The following is a 26,141-nucleotide window of genomic DNA, read 5'->3' on the forward strand; positions in this document are numbered from 1 at the left end:
GAACCCTGCACTCTAAAAGAAAGGAAATACTATCTAAGCTTAAATACAGTAGATGAGCTTTCAAATAAATTGTGTATCTGCTGTCAGCATCAGCCAGCACAGCGACCTTTGGTGGCTCTGTTACACAAGAAGTTATATTATGCTGCTTTATTGAATACAGACATCTGTGCTAATGTAATTTAAATAACATTTAAATAGCCATTCAAATATTTAAATAGCAATTTAAATAGCAGTGTCTGAACGGGGCATACAAGTATGCTGGCGAAGGACTGCTCATCAGGGACTGTAGGGATAGGATGAGGGGTGATGGTTCAAGCTTAAGCAGGGGAGATGTAGGCTGGGTCTAAGGCAGAAGCTCTTCCCTGTGAGGGTGGTGAGGCTCTAGCGCAGGGTGCCCCGAGAAGCTGTGGCTGCCCCATCCCTAGCACTGCTCCCCAGGCAGAGGGGCACACCTACCACCCTTACCTCCTCCCAAGGGCGGCGAATGGACTCGCCCGGGCTCCCTCTTCAGGAAACCCGGGCGATCGCATTACCAGCACTGGGGGGTGGACAGGGGTAGAAAGCTCATCACGCGTCCCTCCGCTGTGGGCATGCGCACTGCGCTCACAGCCGTGCATGGCGTTCACCTCCGCGGGAACGCGCGCGCGCGGCCGTTACTCGGCCGCGCGCCCTGGGGCGACTTCCCTGTAAGTCTCGCGAGAGGGAAACCAACACCCCCCCAACGGTCCAAACGGAACCCTGCCCCTTTATTCGCGGAGTGGTGATTGCGGGGCGGGGGGGGGAGGGGGTCTCGCGCATGCGCAGTGGCTGGTCGGGCCCGGGCTTCCGGGCAGGTAGCGGGGTGTGTGTGTAAAGGGGGGGGATGCGGACAGGGAATGGCGATGGGGAGCGGCGGAGCAGACGAGTTGCGGGGAGAAGCAGGGCTAGAGTGGTGCCCCGCGCGCGAGCAGGTGCGGGGGGGCCGGACCGCGGCCTCCACGGCTGAGGGGACAGCGGGAGGACTGAGGGAGAGCTGAGGGAAAGCGGGCACCAGCGCGGCTCCGCCGGCAGCGTTGAGCTCCCCCCGGCCTCACTGAACCCCCGCCGCCGCCGCATTGTGTTCCCCTGGCAGCGTTGAGCTCTCCTCCCGGCCTCATTGAACCCCCGCCGCCGCCGCATTGTGTTCCCCTGGCAGCGTTGAGCTCCCCCTAGCCTCATTGAACTCCCTCCCGACCGCCGATGGCGGAGGCTGGGGTCGTGCCCGTGTTGGTGTAGGGAATGGTGAGCAACCGGCTGTTTACCGCTGAAGCTGCCGTTAGTGTAAGCTGGAAGACCTCACCTCAGCGTTTCCCGGCTTACGCCGGAGGAGCTGGCGTCTATCAGTGCTGTCCGTAAGGCATTGTGTGGCTGTTTCTAAAAGCTATTGCAAAAAGTGGATGTTAAACATCAGGATTCTCTGCTTGTACAGCAGATGGCCGAAAGTTTCCGAGCTTATGGCAGGAGAAAAAGACGGGGAGAATGAATGATTCTTTTCAGGAATGACTGCTCTGTTAATTGCGCGTCCGCTCCTGTAACCTGAACGGATGCTCTAGATCTCTCTCAGCGTGTTTATGGGAGGCGATAAAAGCAAGGAAAGCGTTGGTATAAACGTCAATGGGCTATTTTGAAGCTGAAAATGGAAGTGTGACTGACTCCAACTTATAATTCATTCTTATATGTAGCTGTTTCTTCGTATAAAGCATTATTTATTGATCTCTTTAACAGCACACCGCTAAGATCACACAGTTTGCAATTCAACCCTTCATCTGAATTCAGCATCGGTCTCTTCTCTCTGCTCCCAGCAAGATGCCAGCGGCTCTGGCAGAGAACAGCCAGGTGATCTGTGAGGTGTGGGCAAACAACCTGGAGGAAGAGATGAGGAAAATCCGAGAGATTGTTCTGAGTTACAGCTACATTGCAATGGTAAGTGTTTTAGGCTGGATCTAGTTGCCCTAGTCGAGGGATTTTGAGGGTAGAGGAAGAAGTTGATTCTTAAGTGAGAAACTGAGTCAGACTGAGCTAGAAGTGGTAAAAAGGTAGAAAGCTGTTCAGTAGAAGCTTTCTGGAGTCTAATACAAGTAGTGCTGAGTATGGGTTGAATGAAAAGGGAGAGATATACACCTTAAAAACTGAATTCACTTAATATTTAGCTGTTTATAATCTCTGAGTTTGCACAACAGAAAAATTAAATGGGTCAGATGTGCAATTGGGTATAAATCTTTAGTTCTCCTCCAGTATATTTGTCTTTTCAGTGTCTTCTCTGTTTGGTTATGGAAGATACTGTGGTTCTGTAGGACAAAAAGTCTGGAAGTGACAGCTAGTCAGCTGGGCTTTCAGTGAGCTCAGATGTTGATTCTTAGGGAAGAGAAACATTCTGGCTGTAAGTACAACAGCATGTTCAGAAAGCTCAGTTTAAGAAGATCAGAATCTCCCCCAGGTGGGAGGAATATCTTCCTGCTCTTAAAAGTCTTGGCTGGAGTCGGTTATTTACATAGATAACTGTGGTTAGTTATGATACTGGAAGTTATACTAACTCTGCTTAGGAACACTAAACTTCAAGATATGAGAAGTCCTAAATAAAAGCATGGCATAAAACCACATGCCCCCACAGAGTGTATGGTATTTCAGAGTAGAACACAGCTGTGTAAGTGAATGTGATGTTTTTTTGTTACCATGTGTCAGTGGGAAGTGGGCTATCTTTTCTCTGTTTGATCTCACTGAGAGTGTGCTTGTGACCTGTGTGCTGCCAGAGTGGACACACAGAAATCTTGAGCTTGGGAGAGATTCTGCCACATAGGCAGCACTGGATCCTTCATGAAAGATTTTGCACATGCTCTAGTCAGTAGAAGTGACATGACCTCATCTGAGAGTGAAAATAGTGTGAAAGTTGGGTTTTCAGCAAAGATAGCTCGTGGTCATGGGCCAAGTAAAATGTTTTTCATCTCTTTGATGGTTGTTAAGGTCTGTTTTGATTGGTAGTGGTGTTTGTTCATGTAGGCATTGGCTGTTCCTCAAAACCAGGTAGGTTATTACCACCTGGACTATCAAATGAAGATGGTCAGAGTGCTGAATTTAACTTGTATTTAGAACAAGAAAGAACGCTGAATAAATAAAAGTTCATTTTAGTAGATTTAGAGAAAATGAGTCCTTTGCAAGAGAGATGTTTAGATTATACAGTAGTGCATATTGGATGAGTTTGTAACATTATTGTTGTGGAATAAAAACTGCAAGAACTGTTACATGAATGGAATAGTTAACAAGTTGTGTGGGGATTTTTTAGTGTCTGGCATGTAACAGTTGAAAACCTTTATGAATATGAAAAAAGGGGGGGGGGGGAAGTGATTTTTACAAAACAGTTCAGGGAATGAAATGCTGAGACCTGTGAGTGTGGAACTGAGTAGACTCCTTATAGAGTGCTAATAATGACCCCTAGTAGAACAAGTGGTGCAATATGCTTTTCCCTTCTCTCCTAGGACACAGAGTTTCCTGGAGTTGTTGTAAGGCCAATTGGAGAATTCCGCAGCTCCATAGACTATCAGTACCAGCTCCTTCGATGTAATGTTGACCTGCTGAAAATTATCCAGCTGGGCCTGACTTTCACAAATGAGAAAGGAGAATATCCCTCTGGGATCAATACGTGGCAGTTCAACTTCAAATTCAACCTCACGTGAGTCTTCCGAGCTCAGGAATAATTGCCTTTTCTCTCCTGCTGGTGATGCTTTCCTTTGGCAAACACAGGTGTCTGTATGTTCAGTACTGGCTGGTACTGAGCAATAAATGTTCAGATTCTAACACAGATTTTTGTGGGAAACTGCTGTGGCATGAATGGAGTTTGCAGTATTTCTGGGAGCCAAAGCTGTGCCAGAATCCTATCCTTAATACCCTTTCCCTTGATACCCTTAATACCCTATCCCTGTAGTTCTGTGTTTCTTAAACTTTTTTTTTTTCTGGAACACTGTTAGAGTCTGAAACTTTATACATTTCCTATACGTATCTATATATGAATATATAGATAAATCTGTCTCTGTCTGCTAAAAATATATGGATGTGCTGTTTTCAGCAGAAAGAAAAACACCTCTTTACAGATCCTTGCTAAAATATAAACTGGGATCTAAAGAAGAATGTTGCTGTAATTGTCACACCAGGTTCAGGAGAATGGGTCTTGCTCAATAGAGAGTGGCAGTTGTTCTTGTCTCCTCCATACTGCAATGTCCTGGGTTACAGCTGAAACAGGTTTCATTATCCCTGTCCCTCTAATTGTGAAGTAATTGTAAATTGTAAACTCAGCATAATTGCCAGTAGAGCTGCCTGGAAATAAAGAGAGGGTTTACCTGGCAAACCCACACATTTCTAGGAAATCAATCAGTGTTTTTATGGAACTGTCATTGGAGAACATGACAAAAACTCATAGCTAGTGTGTGCTGATCATCCAGTTCTTGAACCCAAAAGTTGCAGTCTCTACTTCAAAACTTGTGACCCTCTTGAAGTATTGAAATCGCAGTGAAGTTTGCACCGTGTGATCACTTCATGTGACTCCATTATCATATTTGGCCTGAATTTTGCTTTGTGTTGTCACATCCTTTCCTCCCCCAACCCTCCAATGAAACCAACCAGTGTGGAAGTCGGGTTCCTGCTCAGCTCTCCACCAAGCATCTCATCACTCAGCCCTGCCTTCCTTCCTGAGTCAAGTGTTAGGCAATTTTGTTTACTCCCAGAGATAGAGTTGGAGATGATGATATGATGCTGTGTGCTGTGAAGTGAAAAAGAAAAATGTAGATAGGAATGACGCTCGGTGCTTTAGAGTTGCACATCTGCCTACATGAGAGAATTCCCCTTTTCTCTGAGCTCTCATCCATGGTGCTTGTCGTGTGGAAGTGACATTTCTCAAAGTCATTCAGTTCTACAGAGGAATCTTTGGAATTTGCAGTAGCAACAGAATTATTAATGACAGCAGAGCAGGTTGTTAGAGATGTAGGAGGCTGCAGCAGTGGTTTTAAAACTGATGCAATTTAATAACACCTGAAGTGCAAAGCTGCTTTTCTCCTTCAGGGAGGACATGTACTCTCAGGATTCCATAGACCTCCTCGCTAGCTCTGGGCTGCAGTTCCAGAAGCATGAAGAAGAAGGGATCGATACTCTGCATTTTGCTGAGTTGCTTATGACATCTGGGGTCGTGCTTAGTGACAGTGTGAAGTGGCTGTCCTTCCACAGGTAGGTCTGGGATGGTTGCTGATGCTGGCAAGTGGGAAATCTCTTTTTGATTGAAATATCGCTACTTTTGTCCATGGAGACTGACACAGATTCTAGGGAGAATTACCAGCTCTGCAGTTCTTAAAATGAGCTTAAATATATGAAGGCCAAGTTTAACAAGCCAGGGCAGTTGGTTTTGTACTAGCACATGCTGTGGTCTGGGTTTTGTGTATGCGTTGCTTGCAAATCCTTTTGCTGCTAAGTCTTCCTCTATGGAATAAGTTGAAATATGATTTCTACACTTAGTAACTTGTGTGCATTGTAAAGTAAGGGTTTTGTTTTTTCTTTCTTACAGTGTTGATGGTGTCCCCAACTTCCATCTTGTGTTTATGTAAATCTGTGTAGCTGAGATGTCTTTCTTGTAGAGTTTCAAGCAACTTGATGACAAGTCCTCTGGTGCTTGATACCATTGCAAGTGAAAGGACTTGAGAGAGGAGGAGGTAGTGACAACAGATGCATACAGGGTTTCCTACTTTTCTCTATTGCCCGTAGTTACAGAAACTTGCAGTGTTGGGAAGAAAGGTTCTTTCCAGTGGCTTAACTGTTCCACAAGAGGTTAGCGAGGCACCTAGGGAGCATTCTGAAGTCCTACACTGACATAGATGATCAGGGTGAATTATGGCTCTGATCCAGAGAAGTTTTATGAATGTCAGAAAATGTGAAGATCTGAAAGCTACAGCACGTAAAACTCTTGAGAAAAATGAGATATTGGTACCAACTGAGTGTAGGTGTTTTGTGATTGTCTGGTTTCTGTATGTTTTTGTTTTCAGTGGTTATGACTTTGGCTACATGGTGAAGTTGTTGACAGATTCCAGGTTACCAGAAGAGGAACATGAATTTTTCCATATCTTGAACCTTTTCTTCCCATCTATCTATGATGTAAAGTACTTAATGAAGAGCTGCAAAAACCTCAAGGTACTTGTATGTCCCCAGCAAGCAAGTGATGATAGGCATCAACCCTATAAATGGTAAAGCCAAGTGACAGAACTGCTGTATATGTCATCCTTGAACTGGAACGTGTTTAATGCTTGTAGTCACACATAAGCACCTATGACTAAGTTTGTATCTCATAGATAATGCCCCCCTGGCTTTAGTCTTATCAATATGTATATTACATAGGGAATGTTCCCATAACCTTCCGGTTTGTGTATTAGTAATGTCAGAGGCTAATTACAATGCAGCATTGCTTATCTTCCCCTTTCAAGGTGGAGTATTTCTTCTTACATGAACTGCTCCATGACTTGATTAACTGGTAGACACTCAGAGGCTTGAAAATAACTTATCTACTGAATCACAGCCTTGTTTGAGGGAGGGGAGGGAGAGAGAGGCCCAGCATTTATAACCTATGAATGTACCCACAGTCATCTCAAGTATCTGCAGCAGGAAAGCAAGGTTCCTGAATTTGGGATGAGTATTTATGCATTCTTAAACAATATTTACTACTGTGTTTCACTCAGCACGCTTTGGAAAAGTGTGGCAATTCTGGTAAGAAATGGGTCTTCCAACATAAACACTGTCATGTTCTCATTGCAGGGTGGCCTTCAGGAAGTGGCAGATCAGCTGGATTTGCAGCGAATTGGACGACAGCACCAGGCAGGATCGGACTCTCTCCTCACGGGAATGGCATTCTTCAGAATGAAAGAGGTGTTCTTTACAGTTCTTTCTCCAGTTCCTACCCATAAATGTCAATGTGCACAATGTGGGTTTTGTTTTGTTTTTTTTTGGGGGGGGGGGACAACACGACTTTTTTTTAGAGCTTTGTGGCCATCACACTTCAAACTGTCAACAATAGGAACTGTTGATATTGGCACAGACTTCTGTTTACTCCTCTTTCATGTACCTACTTTAATTCACAAGCTGCATCTTAGAGGTGGCTGACTTCAAATAGGCTGTTTAATTTATGCTGGGGGCTTTCTGATTTGGAGGCACAGTTAAACAATACCCATGTCTTCCTTTTCTTAACCTGCAGTTGTTTTTTGAGGATACAATTGATGATGCAAAGTACTGCGGGCGGCTGTATGGCCTTGGCACAGGAGTGGCTCAGAAACAGAATGAAGATGTGGACTCAGCCCAGGAGAAAATGAGCATTTTGGCTATTATCAACAACATGCAGCCATGATGAGCGGCACCCCTCAGCACAACGTGGTTTTACCATATTGGCAGCTGCTGTCCTCAACCATTTTCCCTAATACTGTCTCAAACAAAAGGCATCTACAGCGCATCCAGCCTGCACAAAGCCTGCAGTTTTGCTGAAGATCAACATCTTCATTTGAAACCCACAAGAAGGGAGTTGACTGAATTCCTAATGCCAGCATTTGTGGTTTGCCATCTTTTTAACAACAAGGGCAAAAGAAACTACTGTATATACCTCTGTTTTTTTCCTCTTTATACTGTACAGAATCTGCAAGGAAGGGTAGAATATTGAGAAGGGCTGAGGGTCTGGAAATCCAGTGAAAATGGACACAGACATGCACACAGATTTGTAAATTGTGCTTTATAAAGCTTATTTTAAAACTTTTGCATGTTGTTAGGGTGACTGCTTCACCTCATGTGTTGCTTATTTTATCTTGGTGTGGTCTGTGGAAATGGCTCCCTTTGATCACTGCGGAAGTTTAGGAACAGTGACATTAAAAATGATCCTTGCAGCTAAAAATATTCAGAGGTTTGCTTGAACAACAGTAGGGATGGATATTCTTGGAGCTGATTTGAGCAGCTCTCCATAGTTTCTGTGTGGTACAGGTTGACCCACACTGAGCCTCAGCTTAGTTCTTACGGGTATTAAGAAACTGTTCTGGAAATAGCTTAAGGTCTAGAAGTTTGCTTTTGACAGAGACTTGGACCAATGCTTTGACTTTAGTTTTCACTTAACCTCCAAATTTTATTATTCTTGCAACATAAGAACTTCAGGATCAATACTTGTTCCTCTTCTCCAGCCCCTAATTTTACTGTCTATCTGCTTAACAACAAATGAAATGGCTCCCTTTCTTTTCATTATAAACATCTGAAGTCATTAGAGGATGGAGGAACAATTTGGGATTCTGACTTTTTAAGCAGCTCTAATATTTCTTAAAAGCCCCTTTAACCCTTTTGGACATGGCAAGCTTAAAATGTTAAGACTTTATCTTGCATTTTGAACAAGCTTAACTGATCCCTGAGTAGGAGCTGAGGTTTAGAGCTAGTTTTTCAAATGCTTGTAAATACTACTCATTTTTAATTTTTGTAAAATAAATTTTTTTTAAACCAAATTTTGGTTTGAATTTTCCATCAAGCACTAAAATTCCCCAAATTGAGGCTTTATCTGAAGTTGTGATACATGCTCAAAGATGCTCAGCTTTCTTTTACCATTTATGATTTGTTGCTGTGGTAGTTCTTAGTAAAATCTGCTTTTGAGGTTATTATATAGGAGCTGATGGAAATTGAGCTCAACCTCTCTTTGTGGAACTGGTGCTCTCTTCCTGCTCATCTTAGCACAGCTGGTGGTGTTGAGTGTTCTTTTAGTGCGGTATTAGCCAAAGCTGCTTGACTTGTGTTCTGTGTGAAGTTCTCGTGCTCCATCTAAATTTACTGCTGGAAGGGCAAGAGGCTGTTCGGTGAGACACTGGCTCCCCCTCCCGGTTTGCAAATACTTTGCGCAGAATGTGGCGAGTTGAAGTTAGTGGCAGCAGTTTTCTGCATTAACACATCTTGTATAACCCCCAGCATTCATGTACTGCTCTTCAGGTTGTTCAGAGGCTTTACTCAGCCTGGAGCAGGAAATTATCTGCGTTTTGTCTGGAAAGAATCTGGAACAGGTCTTGACCCGATAAATCCATTCCTCCTACTCATATTGTACTTAGAAACCTTCTAGATTCATGACACCCCTTACCCCACCCTACCACATTTTTTGCTGCATTTAAAAAACTTATGTCTAGAAATTACTAAGATATATGTTGTGGTCACTAAGGCTTATGCAGCCTTGTTCTTTTCTTAAGAAGAGAGTTTTGCTAACAAGACAGGCAAAGGCCTCCAAGTAAGCTCTAAGAGTGGCTGAAATGTCAAATAGGCAAGACCCTGTATTCTAGGGTTGGATTTGGCACTTCTAAAACAGCATCTTTTCTAGAGTATTTCATTTCTTGATATCTTAAATTTACCACTGCTGGAGCAGAAAGCAGTTTGTTCAGCCATGGATGTTGCCAAAAGCAGGGACTTTTCTTGACCTGGAAAAATCCCTTACCTTTTGCTACTTGTACTGGAAACAAATATAGAAGATCTCACCCTCCCTATTACATTGCACAGGCGGCTTCACCATACAAAGCTAAATCATAGCACACTTATCTACTTTGATTTACAGAGTATGTTTAACCTGTGCCTCTGACTGATACTGATTTCTATACATCAAATGAAATGCCAGTTCATGCTGGTAGAAGACTTTATTGAAAGGAGGGAAGATAAACACACAATACTTTTAAGAACAATACTCAGGTAAGGGGCGGTTTGCTTACAGAAACCATTGTTTTTTTTCAGGGTAGCTGCTATTCCTTCTCTGCTGAAAAACAAATACAGCTTCTCCAAACTTTCTCTTGCATGTCAGTAGTAAGAGCTTTTATTAGCATAACTTCCCTCAAATAAAAAAAGACTATACAAAACTCCTGTATACAGTTCAAGCCCACAACCTACTGCCTTGCACTTTGCTAACACAATCTCCTTAAGGAGTAGTAGTTGACTGCAAGTGAGTCTGTATGCACCTGATTTATTGTGGTTTTATCCTAAATTACCCCAGCCATCAAAACAAGCCTTCACTTGAAGAAAGAAGAGCTGTGGTAGTGTAGACAGCTCAAGGGAGACAATGTGGTCTCAAGATGTCATGTCAAGAACCTCCTGCCACCCTTCCTGTAGGCACCAGCACTGCCGTGTTTCCGAAGGAGATCCAGAGCTTGTTCCCACAGCTTAGGAGGACACTGTGACCCCGTGTGAAGTAACACAAGGCAGCACTCCAGCACGTCCGGAAATGGGAAGATCTGCAAGACAATAAACATGAGGTGATGTCTTTCAATTATTTGTTCAGCTATAACATACCTGAGGCAGCAGCTCTCCAAAGACACTGCTCTGCAGTATCTTTAGAACAGATAGTCAGAAATTCAATGTATTTTTGACTCTTCCAATGCATTAGCATTACCTGTAACCAGGTTTGCCCCCTTTTGCAAAATCACCACGATTAGGTATATTATAGACTAGAGAACAGAGGGGATGAGACAACCTAGGCAACACTGTTTTCAAACATGTTGTGTAGTTTTTTGTAGTTCCTAAAGGCCATTTTATACCTTAAATTTCTGATCTGTTTATCACAATGATTTTGCTTACATAATTAGTTCTAAGTAGCAAGGGATTACTTTTAAAATGCATGGGAGAGATTCATTCAGAATACCCATCCAACACAAACCATTCTATGACTCTATGAATATCCCATTAAGTTTTTCCATGCAGGATCTTTATCTATACTTTCCAACTGCATGAAGAAACTCATGCTTTAAAGAAAGTTATCACCATGATGCCATGTGTCAATTCTCTCTCAAAACTGCCACAGGATCATAAAGAAAGTCACTGTTCCTTACTTTCTGTATGAAAGGGATTCTATGAGGAGGCTGCCCTTACAAAAAGATTGTCTTTTTCCAGAATCACACTGCATCTTCTGAAAACTTACCTTCAAATTGTCTGGAAATTCTGCTAGTTTCTCCTTTGCTTTCAGAAGTTGCTTTGTGAGCCCAGGTAGTGTAATTGGTTGCTTTACTTCATCCTTACTGTCAAGAAAAGAGCAGGTGTTGTGAGCAACTGGTTTGCTTAATTGACCACATTGCCTCACAGGAGAGAGCTGGACAAATGTAACATGCTCTAGCTCATTCTTGCCAAAGTCCTAAGTAACTGTTTAGCAGAGACAGATGTCTTAGACCACACTTGTCCTTTTCATTATCCCTCGCCTTTTCAGGCTGCCTTATTTATTCACTGTAACAACAGACCCTGTGTACCAGGGAATTCTCCAGCTGCAGTAAGTGAATGCCCATGGTGGCTGAGCCCCAGGAAAATGCAAGACTTCTGAAGTGTTGAAAGCTGTATGTTGAAGTGTCCCTGGGCAATGATCTTGGGATTAGAGGCAATCTGAGCTAAGCAAGAAATCTGCTGCACAAACACACACAAACAGCAAAGCTTTCAATCCATTCATTCATGTTCTGAATCTTACCCATTCAGCTGGTTGCTGTCAGAGTGTGGTTTGTTTGATTCAATCTCTGAACTTTGCTCCAGGTTACTTTCCTGAGTGCTTCCAGTTGTGTTTTCCTGGAGATTATTCCTCTCCTGCTGATGCTGACGGATCATATCTGCTAAAATCTGCTGGACCTCAGCTATATCTCTCTGGGTGTTCTGTAAAGCAGCAATCTCTTCTACAAGAAGCACTTTGCAGCCATTCAGTTCTGACTGTCTGTCTACTAAATCAACCGAGGTAGTTCTTGAATCACTTTCTGCCTCACTTCTCTGAACAGTTGTATGGCACCAAGTTTCATCCATCTCAACTGCACTTAGATCAGGAGTTTCTTCAGAGGAGGACTGACCTGAAATGTAACTCTTCTCAAGACTTGTTTGCTCACTGGGACACAGCAGAGGACCTAAACCAGCCTTTTGTGAGGCAGGAGAGTTTTTGGGTGGGTTCCACCACAGGTCATACAACAGTCCGTAAGCCACAAAGCCCTCTAAACTTCTGCAAACATCCATACTCTGAGGATGCGTGCTGTCCAGTTTGTGTCTCAAGTTATCACAGCCTAGTAATGAAAAACAAACACCAAAAAACAAGGATTACAAATAGTTTCTACAACTTTCTGAAGAAAAAGAGATTTGGTAAATTAACAGCTATCCCGGAGATCCAAACCAGAGATTTACTCAGATGCTGGTGGAGTGGTGCAGGAAGCAAGGAAGCAAAGGCAGACATCTTTGGCATCTTTTTAAACACAGGACTCCTTTCTACCATGAGACTGCATGTCTGAATTTTGATGGCCCAATGGCCCTTGCACTAGCCAAATTCCACAGGTTTCTACAGTTATGGGTATGTATTGCTTCTTCCAAGCATTATTATGCCTATTGATAATAATGGACACTTACAGGGAAGATCTTCCTGTCTGTCAGTGCCAAGAGATACACAGGAAGAGCCTTACCTTCAGGAAGGATGATCCTGCAAATCTCCTGCATCAGAGAGAAATTACCAGCATCGTAACTGCGGGTCACAGCTCCAAGAATACTCTTCACTGCTTCATGCCAAGTAGCACTCCGATAGCTCAGGGCTGCAAGGCTCAGGTCATGTGAGATATGGAAAAGCACCTACAGGAAGCACCAGGGAGCATGATGAATACTGTAAAGTATGAACATGGAGGAGGAGCAAAGAAACACAGCACTTAACCACAAGCAATTTTAGCAACAGTGCAATGTACGTAGTCTTCACACAGGTGATAGAGCACTTCAACATTACTTGTAACGGTAAACTCAGCAGCTGTGCTTACTTGTGTCCTACTAAACAGATGAGAGATGGGAGCACATCAAAGGTCAATGATAAGAGCTGCAGACAATGAACAGACCTTCTGAACTCCAGAGTGTTTTAACAAGCAGCCCTGGCTCCAACAGCTCAACACAAAGCCCTGAATCAATGCCGAGCCCACTCAGCTCTGCCAGTCACAGCCAGCGCATCTCAGTGTTTGTCACTGACACCATCTGTCAGTTCTTACCCTGCACAGAAACAAATGCAGACAAACCTGTGGCTATGCAAGCTGTCCCAGCTGCCTATAATCTATTTTTCCCACACTATAGCCTCATTCTGCAGCAGGGTGCCAACACCAGCCCCTAGGAATGGCTAGCACAGCACCATGGTCTGTGTTTTCCTGCATATACCATAGTAAAGCTTAGTGTGCATATGGGTCTAAATCCATTTACCTGCTTTGGGTGTGTGTTGCTGGTAGAAGGAGGATGCTCAACACTGCGCAGCTGCTCCCATGCACATGTGGCTTGTTCAGTGGTGTCCATGCCCAATGCATTCTGCCACACTTCTATCACCATGTCCAAAAATGAGGCCTCTCTGTTGAGCTCCCAGCTGTGGTAGCAGGGAGGCACAGGGCTCTTTCGGTTGCAGGGACTTCTTTCACTAAGGCACTTGCAAAGCAGTTCGTTAAGGCAGAAAACAAGTCTCTGTCCCTTTAACAAGGAAGAAAAATAAATCAGTCAAGAGCACGGAGCTGCTGCCCAAAGAAAAGCAATCCCTTATTGACCACAGTACATAGACAAATGTAAGAACATCATGGCTAACAGCAGCTTGGCGACAGATTGTTACCCCACCACAGGCCCTTTGCCTCTGCAGAGGTACATGTTAATCTGAAGAGAAACAACACTAAAGAAAGCTGAGAGGAAACTACCAAACTCACAAATAGAGTTTTATGTCGCTGAAGGACTTCCTGAGCTCCCACCCAGTTTCTGGATAGCAGCAGGTCCTGGGCGCATCTGAAAGACAAAGTTGCTGACAACTCTTCCTCTCCAGATATCAGTGCAAGCTCAGCAGCAGTTTTAAGGGATGTCACATCCCCCTTTTTTGCCAGCACCTTAACTGCGTCATATGGGGAGGAAGCCCCCAAATAACTGAAAAGAGAGAAAGGCAAGTCAACTTGATTAGTACTTAAATACTGGTTTTGAGTTATATTGCAGCACATACAATTGGAGATAAACCTGTATTTTCCATGGGTTCTCAGAGCTGTCATCACTTCACCGAAGTTTACAAGGGACATATGGTACCTGATCTGCTGCAAAGCTACCACACAGCCTAATAATACAGACTGAAACCTCTGGTGGTGTGCACACCATACATGGCTTGGATGAAGAGCAGAAATAGACAGACTCAAGAGAGAAGGTTACAGTAGTTTATCCTTAATGCATTTCTCTGGATTTCAGCTGAATACTTTCACAAGAGTGAACACAAGCCAGAATTGGAATCAGTACCAAGCAAAGGACATTATTCCAAGCCAAAGTATTTCAAGCAGTGTTAGTAATTTGGGTAGTCACAAATTTGAAACAATCTGACTGGAGGAGTATGACCTAGTGATCAGGATACAAGTACTACATTGCACATTTTCAGTGGAAAGGTTGGGAGCATCCCATAGTCTCTTCATAGACATCCTACTCTTAGTCTTACTAGACTCTTTTTCAGAGACTTCCAGTAATGCCTATGGAAGGAGCTGGTTCTCCTGTAGTAACAGCATTTGGACCTTCTGCTCTGAACTGCCCTCTGGAGCTTCTTTTCCCACCTATGTTAGAGGGAGTCGAGTGAGATCAGGCTCAGAAACCACCTCAAATAACAACCAGACCAGTTAACAGATTTCAGCTGCTACAAACCAAGAACCTTCTTTGTTTCAAGCATGGAACCAATTCTGTATTCTTCCCAGTTCCACTCACCATTTGGCAGCCATAGCATAATGACCATCCTTTTCTAATACCGCTGCCCAGCTTGTGTAGAGATCCTTCAGAATTGGATCTTCTGGACGCAACCTGGCCTTAGCAATTACAATTGCTTCCCTAATGCACGTAAGAGAAGCAAGATAGGAAAGTTAATTGTCTGTGTACAAGAAGTGAATCCAAATATCAAATCTAACCCATTAGAAAACATAAATATACAGCAACCTGTAAAACTGGTTCACTCTCAGGAGGTCAATGGCCTCATACACTTTATGGATGGAGAGGAGATGGGAGGCAGCCTTCACGTACTGCTCCTGAAAACACAGCTGCTTTGCAAAGGCTTCTACAGTCCAAACCCAGGCCTGATACCCAACTGCAAAAGAGAAGGCAAAGTTTTAAAACTGGAAGAACTCCTGTGGGATGACATCATGTACCTCTATGAAGCCTTGGGTAATATGGTTTAGTGTGAGGTGCCCCTGCCCATGGCAGGGGGGTTGGAACTGAATGATCTTAAGGTCCTTTCCAACCCTAACTATTCTATGATTCACCAACTGTAGGGCTTCACTACCAGTAAAATAAGTTTAAAGCGTATTTAAAACACCAGGAGGTGGGAAGGACCACAGCATATTACAAAGTACCAACTTTATGTTTCAAAGTAAGAGCCTGCTCCTTTAAGAAGTCCCAAAAGAAGCCACTGTTTCCCACTATCCCAAACTGTGGGTGCCTGTGGAAATATTCAGGTCTCAGTCATAAATAGGATGTTTTTTGTGTTTGATTTTTGTTACCAGGCAGTTAAAGAAGCAGCTTCCAGTCTGGACCAATCATGAGTTTCCAACCCTGAGCAATCAGAAGGAGGCTTCCCTTGGCAGCTAATTCCATCTGCTTATGTGTTACAAGACCAAACATACCCATGGGTGAGATGGCCACCAGCTGGTCTGTCAGCTCTCCCCTCTCAGCAGCCATCTGGAGGACACCCTTCATATCTCCCTTCCACAACATGAGCTGCTGAAAGAGATCTGGATGTCCATTCTCCAAGTGATGTTTTCCTGTTGGAAGCAAACACACTTCCTATCAGCTGGAATGCAACAGCATTATTCAAGCATTTTCCCCAATTTGTTTTGTCCTGGAATATAAGTTACAATGGACATGTTGTCCAAGTGGATTCATTATTTCACTTACCTTCCACATCAATCATTTTGTGCAGAGAAGTCCTGTCTGTGAACAGCCCCAAGTGGATGCGATCTTTGAGGTCAGGGGACATGTCTTCATTATGATCTAAACCAGGCAAGAAGAATTAATATTGAAGATTTGGTACAACAGTGGGAACTGGGACCTGCCATGTCACTCTACTACTACACTGCACTCAACTGGTGGCAAATACTTTATTCTTCTACGTTCTGTCCGATCAGCACCTAGAACTTACTTCTAAGTTTGATCAGGACCATATATGTGCAGAGCATTTATTCTAAATGAAGCACAGCTATCTCTTTGCATGTTCTAAGGAGCACTGCTGTGAGCATACTAACATTTTCCTCATGGTTTATTTTCTCCTGCCCATATTATGCCTCTGCAGGTGTAAATACTTTGCACATGAACAGAGAATTCTACTCTATCTCCACAAATCAAAGCCTGGCTGTATCCTACTCAAAATCTTGCTGGAGTGGCTACAGAGTGCTGGAACACTGCAGAAGTCAGGTAAGAGACCACAGCTAGTCACACACTTGGATAAAGGGAAGGATTTTAGAAAGATAATGCTTACTGGTCAAAGTCAAGTCCTTGGACATGTGCTTCTAAATACTTTTGAGCCCCTATCTCCAAGTATTTTAGTTTTAGACTGATACCTTTGGTTTTCAGACATGCAGCCAGACTCAAGCAGTCCTGATGCATTTCATCTTTTGATCTGTGGTCCAGGAATGTGCTGAAGGGTAGAATAGAACGAGGCTTCCTCTTCTTCAGAGAGGCATCAGGAGCTGAAAAATCAGACATTTTACTCGCTGCTGCAGAGCTACAAGTCTCCTACAGCAGAACTCTCCAATTCAGGGTATTTCAAACCCCCTCTTCCTCACACAGGAAAACAAAAACTATGACTTCTGAATACTGATCACTTGTCATAGTTTTCTGCCCATCTTGCCTGGAATGAAACTAGCAAACAAAAGGCAGCATCTAAGCCCATACTGAACAGCTGACAATCCAGGCAGGTAAAAGATGCAGCAACTTAAAATGTTCAAGAGATTTTAAAAGTGCTCTGAGAGTGCCTAGAATGAGGACCTTGATGCAGGACCTGAAACATACTAACTTGCTTTCTCTTTAGGTGGATCCTTCTTCACAGGAATGGCTTTCTGGGTCACAAAAGGCTTTGGCAAGCTGAGTGATGAATAATTATATGCAGAGGAAGATGTATCCTTGAACACTGGAGGTAAGTGATAAAAAAAACGAAACACAATTCATGGAAAAGCCCACAGCAGAACACTTACATATATTCACATCCTATTACATCGATTCTGAAATATGCAGAGAGCAAGCTTTGCTTTGCCATGGCACTGAACAACTTGTTAGGGCAAGCAAGTATTAAGGAAACATTACAGAACTGTTAGAAAGCTGAACAAGGTGTCAACAGACACTAATGAAGGTCCACCAGTATTTTAAGATATATGACCAGAAGGCAACACTGATCAAGAATGACATTGTTTCAACCCAAACTAGTTTAGAAAATTATGAAATACATTCCAGAACCATATTTTCTTCACCAGGACTATTTCAATAGGTATTATGAGAAAATATCAATGAAAATATTGAACTTGATGATGATCTGAGCACTGAACAGTCTGGGAACCATTGAGCTAAGATGATTTGATTATTACCAGTTGTGGAGACTTTATCAGGCAACTCTGCCTCCTGAGCTTCTTTTTCTTCTTCATGGTCCGACACTCCGTTTTCCTCTGGCAACATTTCCCTTGCACTCTCATCTCCATTCGTGGCATCACTTGGATCCTGCTTGCCTGGGCTCTTTCCTATAGGTTTTTTCTTTTTCTTGGCTTTGACTTTTGGTTGCATACTTCTTTTCTTCTCCAATTCTATACTCTTTTTGCCTATAAAAGATTGCAAAAGTTACCTGCATATTATCTGTAGAGATCAACAATTAGTTTCTAAGTAAGGATAGAACTCAATTTAAACCTAGACACAGTTTATTCTTTGGAATTTAGCATTGGAACTTATATCACATCAATGTGTCAACACTCTATTTCCCAATTCCAACATCGTGTTCAGGAAAGGATCTGATGTTTGAATACAGTTACCTTGAGGAGGCCGTGTATGCTCCTGCTTTGAGATGTGCCATTTGTGAACAGAAAAATCATCTGCTCCTGTATAAACAGAATCCGGATCCACTGGTGACCACTGGACACTCAGCAGCCGGCCCTGGTGCCCACGGTAGTTGCAGAGTGGCTCTTCCTTCATAACATCCCATACCTTGGAAACAAGGAAGAAATCCAGTTACTCAGAAAGTCTTATCTTCCCTAATACTCTGCATTTTCTCTTCAGTGATTTGCACTTGTCAGAACTTCTCTATGAGTGTTGAACAGGTATTTCAAATACCACCATGGAGAAAAATCAGAGCTTCCTTTGTCTGCCTTTGATACGTTTGTATAACATCTTTTTTAAGGATCTAAAAGTGCCAATATGAAAATCATAACAACAGAACTTACAAATCAATTTCTGAGTTGCAAAACCATAGATACCTGCAATCAGGTATCCAGAACCAGGAGATGGTTCCCAAGGGTAAATGTGCACTACTTCAGTCTCACAAAAGCTTTGCTGTTTAGTCAGCTCTAAACCACTATACAATGGATGGTCTGAAATACACATCTAAGAGGCTGTGGAGCAATACCTGAGCAGTGCCATCATAGCAAGCAGATACCAATCTTCCCTCATGGTGGGGGCTCCAAGAGAGACTTGTGATTTTAGCTGTGTGCCCAGACAGAGTTCGAAAAGGCTCTGCTATTGTCAGAGGACTTTCTGAAGTGCTCTCTGAAACAAAAAAGAAAAGCATCAGGTATGGGCAGCAAAACAGAGTAAACCAGAACAAGATGCCAAAACTTGGGATATAATCTGTTACCTATGACACTCTTCAGATTATGCACATAAATAGTGGCATTGATCGAGCCTGAAGCTATCAGGTAACTCAGCTCTGGCTGGCTCCCATGCTCATGATGCCAACGAATAGCGTTAATCAGTTTATGATGCTGCTGGATAGTGCAAAGCAACTTCAAGTTTGGTGCCTGGAATATTTCAATTGAGCTGAAAAGTAAGAACAACAGTGTAAGAATTCCAGCAGTCAGTGAAAATGGGAATTTTTTGTTATCCTGCATGAGCAGAATTACAGAATATGAAAGAGAATAACTAAATGAGTTTCTTTTCTGGATTCAACTCAAACCCTCACTTAACACATCAGCAAAAGCAGATTTTAATCATGAGTGGATCCTTAAAAAGTAATTTAACATGATGATGTGGATCCTCCATGCCAAGAGCAGCTAAACCAACTAACAGCAGGGAATGCGGTATTATAACAAGTCAAATACATCATCAGTGAAAGAACAGAGACAAACCAGAGCAACAAAAACTACTTTTGCTTCATGACAGAGATTCTGGTCAGATCAGCACATAAACCACTTCAACCTCCAAGTAACACATACCCATCTTCATTGCCAAGAGCCAAGAGTTTGCCATCTGGCTTCCAGCTGATCTCTGTACGGGCAGGCAGTTTGTGCTGTGGAAAGAAGACACAACTATTGCCAAAACTCTTCAAACTCTTTCACATGCATTCAACAGGGCAAGACTGGCAACTGGATGGAGTAGCAATTATTCAGGACGTTATTCTGGATATTATTTCAAGTGCTTTGAAACTGGAAAGCTCTGTATGAACTGGTTGTTTCAAACAGCCACACATAGCTTTAAAACCAGACTCTACTTCAATTTAATTTTTCTGGTTAAGACAATGGAGTAACTGATGCTGGAAACAGCTGTGCATGTTGAGATCAGGGGGAAAAGAGACCCTTTTTCAGAGACAAACACAAACTGTTTAAATGGTTTGGGTCAATACATGTCTAAAGTCTACCTGTGGAGACTGTGGGTTTCAAACTTTTCATTTGCTACAGATACATCATGAAGGCAAAATCAGAAACCTACAACTACAAGGGCATAGAAACTATGATTTAGTTACCATGAATCCATAAAATCCCCTCAAAATTGTACTCACTTTGATTGAATTAGTGTCTCGGATGACTTTGTTGATGTCATTTGCCTCTCCATTAAGGTTCCAGGGGTTGTGTTGAAAAACAATACCTTCTCCAGCACAACTATATAATGTTACAGAGGGCTGTTCACCTTCTCCTCCTGTCCAATGGAGGAAAAAAAGCTAAATATACCATGTTCTTCATCAGTCTTCCCAGAAGGAATCACTCCTACTATAAACCAATACATTTTAAAAGGATATAGATATGCTTCAGTTGCCTGTACTGAAATTGACTAATAAATTCTCACAATTCAGTCCTCTGTGTCTACCAACAGATCTCTTCATACATCATCATTGCAATCATTAAAGCTCCCTTTAAAGTTTAGTCCTTAAATTCAAGTTGTGAAGAGCTAATGGAGTTTTGATCAGTTCAAATGGTAGAAACAGACTTCTGGAGCTAAGGAACACGTATTTGCAGGAAGCCTATGCAGTTACTGCTCTGTAACACCCTGAAGTAAGAACAGAGGTGTGGTGCACACCTACTTCCTGAAGCTCCTAGATTTCAAACTGGAAAAGGTTGTTTTGCTCCCTTGCAAAACTATTAACAGCTCCTTCAGCAAAATGCATCCTTAGCTGATAGAAAGGATTGATACCAAGCAAATAGGGCTCCTTTTCCTATGAAGGGATGGTATACCAACTTCATGGCATCTGTGTGCTCTGCATGGACGTTCTACTTTGTCACAAGGCATTGGAAGACTCACCGGGAGACAGAGGAGGAGTTGGAGGCCCCCAGGCTAACGTGTACACAGTCTTCTTGTGGTACGTACTGGAGATCTGAGGTGGCTTATTCTTAGCACTGAGCAGGAAGATAAGGAAGCAGAGACAGATTTCAGCAGAGAGGAATAAAAAAATAAAATCAACATATTTCCAGTGATGAAATAAGACACCAGGTGCTTTTGCATCCTAAAGCTGTAGCATACTAAGCCTTCCTTAACATCTCCTGTAGGACACTACTAAAACCATAACAAAATTGTTCTGATAACCTTTAACTGCATGTTGCTTTTCATTCTCTGAAAACACCTTTCTGTCTAAAGCCTTCTTTGGCTGTTCTGGCACAGGGGTTCTCTGGTCATGCAATTTTAAGTAAAGATTACCTTAGAAGCTAACAAATACTAATGGAGAGATTAAAAGATGCACTGACAATCCAACTGTTCTACTAGTTTTAATTTAATCCTACTCTTATCTAACAGTGAAGATATACCTCAGAGAAGACCACAGCCCCTCTGCATGGTAACATACCAGCAGGATCTGACACTAATGAATTTGAAAGCTACTTTCTTACCTGCCGGAGAAGGTGTCAAATATGCCAACTTTTCCATCATCTGTTCCAAAAGCCAAGCAGCCTTCCTTAGTTGGATGCCAGGATAACTGCAAGCAAAACAGAAAGATTCAGAATGACACAAGCTACAACTACAGCCACTTGATTTGATCACTGCTATAAGCAAAGGCTCTCCCCCTAGCAGCTATAATGGGACAAGATGAAAGGGGTTAAAATCACTGAAATACTATTTGACATTTGTATTACAAAATAGAAATGGAGACTGTGGGAGAATGGTGAGAAAACTTTTGGTGTGAATAACTCCCATATTTTTCTGCTGCGAGCAGTTTCACCAGGCAGTAGCCTCTGGCTAACAACTGGTTAAACCCAACTGAAGACATCCATGTTGGCTTTTGAGCCTGTCAAACTTCCTAGCAGAGCAACAGCAGCCATGGATGAAGAAGGGAAGGATCATGAAGGAGGACAAAAGTTAAAGAGCAGTGAAACAGCCAGTGGGACTTCAGCTGATTTCACTAGATGTATTGCAAGTAGGTGAAAATTTGTTGCTAGATTCTAAAATGTATTATGTACCAAAAGAATCAAGTACAGAAGGAACAACTTGGCTTTATATATTGTTAGTTGGGAAGAACCTTCTTTGGAGTGAAAGAAAAAAATAGTAGTGAAAAGAGAAAAAAAAAGAGAGAATCAAAAGGACACTTACTGCTGTAACTTTGGACTTTATGCTTTGCCAGAAGGTTTTAACATCATAAGTATTGTTCATGGACAAAGTATTCCACACTCGGATCATGCTGTCTCCAACACCAATGGCAAGACAGCCTGTGTCCACAGGTGAGAAGGCAAGACTATAGACAAATCCCCCAAGGGAGGGCATGGTCCAGGTACAATCAAGAGTTGATAGGTCCCAACACTTCACCTGAAGAGTAAGGAAAAAGGAATCGTTAGAGAGACTGGTATGACAAGGAAAAGCAAAGCACGAGTGAGATAAAAGGTCACATTCAAGGCCTGACATAGTGTGTGGTCTACACCCTGATGATTACATGTCACATACAGGGCTGCAACAGCTGGAAGACTGTAAGGGAATGGACAAAATGACTACACTTTAATCCCGTGATCCTCTTCTAACTTAAAAATAAGAGACACTCTCCTGCCTGGGAAAGGCAGAAAGTTAATAACCAAACAAAACCAAAACCCCTTTAGTTTATAACAAGTAAATTATTTTAAGAAGGAAAAAGACCTTTTTAAAATGAAACTTTCAGGAAAAACATGGTAAACTCCCTTATTAAATGCTTACCATTCAAGTCTAGAATGTCATAATGATTCAAGCCAACATGGTAAGTGTTGAGCTTATAAACTAACAAAAATATACACATGGACTTGGACAAATTTTAAGCAATGGTGTTACAAAAAGCTGCATTAAACCCACTTTAAGAGAAAATCTGTGGCCCTAAATGAGGTAGGCTCACTCAGTCAAACTGTATAGGTAGAGCTATTTTTATGTTAACTTTATGAATGGTTCTTACATCTCTGTCCATTGAAATGGAAAAAAGCAGCTCCTTGTCTTGATGCTTCACAGAGCTCAGATTGAACACAATCCGGGAATGATTTTGTCCTTCTGAAGATCCTAGAAGAGTCCACTTGCGTTTGCCAGACTGGGTCAAATCCCAGAGCAGCAGTTCTCCTCTGCAAGATGTAAATGTGTACTTCATTGTTCACTTCAAAATTATAATATAGATTAACATAATAATATATAGACACTATATTACGTGTATACATATTGCAAGTACAAGAGTAATACAGCTTGACACACACATCGTGCAACTATAAACAGATACACACATGCAACTTTCACCCTACAAACCATATCCTTATCTACCACGCTGAAAACTGACGTCATTTCCTCCCAGTATATGGGCAAAACCCCAGTAAGTACCATTTGCAAATAGTAAGTTAGATTATCAGACAAATGATAGGACTAGTAGTTTTCTAGAAGTCTGAAATCACACTTTAACTCTTGATCTGTTTTCTGTCTAGTTATACTGGGAAGGAAGAAGGTGATGTCAGCGTTTCCTACCTAGTTCTTCCTTAAGGATCAATAAGTGAATCCACAGCTATTGCTGGTACCCAGGCTCTGTGTGCCCTACTTACCCAAAACAGCTGGATACAATTTCAGTGGGATGACCAGGCGGCCAGTGAACAGTCAGCCAAATGCGCTCCTTAACAGTGGGATCAACAGCTCCACCTCTTCTCTTTGTGGGTGGCAACTTCAAAGTCATTATACCTATGGAAGTAAGAGGGATCATTTAGACCCTCAACATCAAACACATCAACATTCTCAGATACAAAAAGAAGTCACGCCAATCTGAAGTATGCTCTCCATGCTTTAAACTATCAAGTTAACCAATCAAGGCTGCATTTAGAGAGTTCTCCCACCTACTGTTAATCCCACATTATCAATCTTACTTCTGCCTCTAGTGCAGCTCCATATTCGTATGGTCTGATCTTTGCTTCCTGAAGCCAGGTAACAACCTTTCTTTGTGGTTGTGTCCGGTGTCAGTTCCCCATTTGGAACTTCGCCTTCCTCTGAAGGAACAACTGAATACCATTGAAGTCATGTTATTATACTTGAAAAATCAAATCTTTATAAAATTACCTGAAAATATAATGATTTTTAGCAGAATATACATTATTGAACTTACCAGCTGCCTTTGCTTAGTGATTTACTGACTTTCTATAAGGAATTCAATGTACCACAAGGACATTTACACAAACTAAACACAACTTTATAAACTATTAATCAGTTCTACATACCTGGGAGCTCATCTTGCCAAGCAGATAACCTTTCTTCACCAAACACAGGGCACCAGGCCAGACAATGTATTTCATCGTCATGGCCTCTAAGCCGATGCAGTACTTCTCTTTTCCTGCTGATATCAATTATAACCACCATGCCATCCTTGTAGCTAAAACCAGAGGTTTAAATTAATGAAGAGACTCTTGGATCCTTTTGGAATAATACTTGAGGCAATTTTCAAGCTCTTTACTAGGATCACCATTACTGTATTACAGAGAATCCAAATCACAAGCCACAAGGGTACCAGCAGTAGCCTAACAGTCCAGGGGAGCTCCATTTAGCACTGGTGTACCTGCAGCTGCATTTTCAAGAACCAGCATATATGGCTTAAAGAATGACAGCAATTCATTAGTAATATGTCTTCCAGTAAAGTCTAATTAAAAAAAATACAGTTTTAAGGTACTTCAGAGCAGCAAACCAAACCTGGGCCCTCACATTGTTACAGATTTCTGCATCTGGCAGGTCTACCAAGTCTAAATATTATTTCTACTTTGTTCTATACCAGAAAACCTTACAACTGTGCAGCAAAAATTCACAATAAGGTTCTTGCAGAAGAAGAATGGAAACTAAAACTTAATGAATATTTACCCAATTGCCACCAGGTTTTCATGATGAGGAGAACACGTGAGACAGAAAACTGTCCGAGGCTCTGGGAAGAACTGCTGGCTCTCGCTTCTGTTGTACCAGTAACAAACAATGACTCCTTTTTCATCACCAGACACAATCAGATCTTTCACAAGAGGTGACCAGTGCAGCGCTGAGATCACATTCTGAAGAGAAGAGGATTGAATACATTGCAAAGCTGTTTTGCTACCATCTAACATGGAATAACAGGTAGAAAATTATCTGTAAGTACACCCCAGCATCAGCTGGGTTTGCTCTAAAGGGTTTCAGTTCTTCTGGGCATTGGCCAATATGGTGTCCTGGGTCAAGGCTGGTTCTTAGTCTGCTCTCCGTGGAATAGTAACTTGCTGAACAGATTTAAAGTAAGCTGAGTTAAGTGCAATGAGTACACACTACAAGCACTGAGGCTTTGATGGTAACCAACAGCTTATTAAGGTAATGTAACAACACCACTGTCCTAAGGGTATAACAAAAAGCTGGCCAGAAGCGTTCAATGTTTTTTATTTCACTGGTTTTGAAATCATCAAATCCCAGACTGGTTTGGGCCAGAAGGCACCTTAAAGCCCATCCAGCTCCAACCCCTGCCACGGGCAGGGACCCCTTCCACCAGAGCAGGTTGCTCCAAGCCCTGTGTCCAACCCGGCCTTGAACAGTGCCAGGGATGGGGCAGCCACAGCTCCTCCGGTTAAATTCAACCATGGTTACAGCGACATTGCCCCGCTCTGTGTGCAAGACCCGAACATCCCTCCCTACCCTGTGCCTTCTTCCACCTCCCCAGCCCCGCGGCCGCCGGGGACACCCCACCTGGTGCCTCCTGTGCTCCACCACGGGAGCCAGCGCCTCCGTATCCCAGATTTTGACGCTCCCATCGTCGGAGCTGCTGGCGCAGAGACTGCTCTGCCCGGGGCAGTGGCAAAAGGCGAACCCGGAGATCCTTTCCGTGTGCCCGATCAGCTCTCCTGCACCAACAGAGACCGCCATCAGACCCCCGTGAGCTCCTCAGCATCCCCCCCCCCCCCCCATGGGTCCCACCGCCCCCCACGTGTCAGAGCGGCAGCTCCCGGCGGAGGCGCGGCCCCGTGGCGCTCGTATAAATCAGGGACGCTCAGGGCCCAACATCCGCTGTAACGGTACCGTAGAAGGCAGGTGTGGTCCCGCCGATCTCCAGCAGGCAGACGCGGTGCCTCGCCGCGAAGCCGAGGAAGCGCCCGTCGCTGCTGGCGTCGCTGCAGCGGCTGCTGTACCAGTTGGGCGAGGCGGGCAGCACCCGCACCCCTCCGGCCGCCGCCATCACTGCCCCTCTGCCCACCGCACGGCCGCTGCCGCCGAGCGCCCAGCACGCCGTCGCAAAACAACGCGCCTCGCCTCGCTTGCGA

At 43.1% G+C, this 26,141-nt stretch overlaps 2 protein-coding genes across 10 annotated transcripts; one reads left to right on the forward strand and one right to left on the reverse strand.

Annotated features, from left to right (window-relative positions):
• Window positions 1-663: 663 nt before the first annotated feature.
• On the forward strand, window positions 664-8,510 carry CNOT8 (CCR4-NOT transcription complex subunit 8). Of its 9 annotated transcripts, none has more exons than XM_031047431.2 (7): window positions 664-686; window positions 1,744-1,941; window positions 3,492-3,685; window positions 5,068-5,229; window positions 6,039-6,183; window positions 6,802-6,912; window positions 7,238-8,510. In XM_031047431.2, exons 2-7 carry the CDS (start codon window positions 1,825-1,827, stop codon window positions 7,385-7,387), a joined length of 879 nt encoding a protein of 292 aa, XP_030903291.1. In that variant the 5' UTR covers window positions 664-686; window positions 1,744-1,824; the 3' UTR covers window positions 7,388-8,510. The 9 variants fall into 9 exon arrangements, with proteins under 9 accessions (XP_030903291.1, XP_030903289.1, XP_030903286.1 ...); XM_031047429.2 differs by lacking the exon at window positions 664-686 and adding an exon at window positions 800-833; XM_031047426.2 differs by lacking the exon at window positions 664-686 and adding an exon at window positions 806-841.
• A 1,148-nt stretch (window positions 8,511-9,658) lies between these two features.
• Window positions 9,659-26,081, reverse strand: GEMIN5 (gem nuclear organelle associated protein 5). The gene is made up of 28 exons (XM_034066640.1): window positions 25,900-26,081; window positions 25,570-25,724; window positions 24,730-24,911; window positions 24,099-24,250; window positions 23,751-23,882; window positions 23,436-23,568; window positions 22,811-22,970; window positions 21,991-22,203; window positions 21,294-21,379; window positions 20,713-20,807; window positions 19,976-20,112; window positions 19,413-19,486; window positions 18,836-19,017; window positions 18,608-18,747; window positions 18,018-18,189; window positions 17,583-17,810; window positions 17,018-17,131; window positions 16,563-16,691; window positions 15,901-15,996; window positions 15,630-15,767; window positions 14,947-15,094; window positions 14,722-14,841; window positions 13,701-13,911; window positions 13,216-13,473; window positions 12,447-12,609; window positions 11,483-12,056; window positions 10,949-11,045; window positions 9,659-10,265 (listed from the first exon to the last, which is right to left on the reverse strand). Exons 1-28 carry the CDS (start codon window positions 26,054-26,056, stop codon window positions 10,110-10,112), a joined length of 4,602 nt encoding a protein of 1,533 aa, XP_033922531.1. The 5' UTR covers window positions 26,057-26,081; the 3' UTR covers window positions 9,659-10,109.
• Window positions 26,082-26,141: the final 60 nt, after the last annotated feature.

The sequence above is a fragment of the Melopsittacus undulatus genome, chromosome 10 (genome assembly GCF_012275295.1).
Source record: "Melopsittacus undulatus isolate bMelUnd1 chromosome 10, bMelUnd1.mat.Z, whole genome shotgun sequence".
Taxonomy (NCBI): Eukaryota; Metazoa; Chordata; class Aves; order Psittaciformes; family Psittaculidae; genus Melopsittacus; species Melopsittacus undulatus.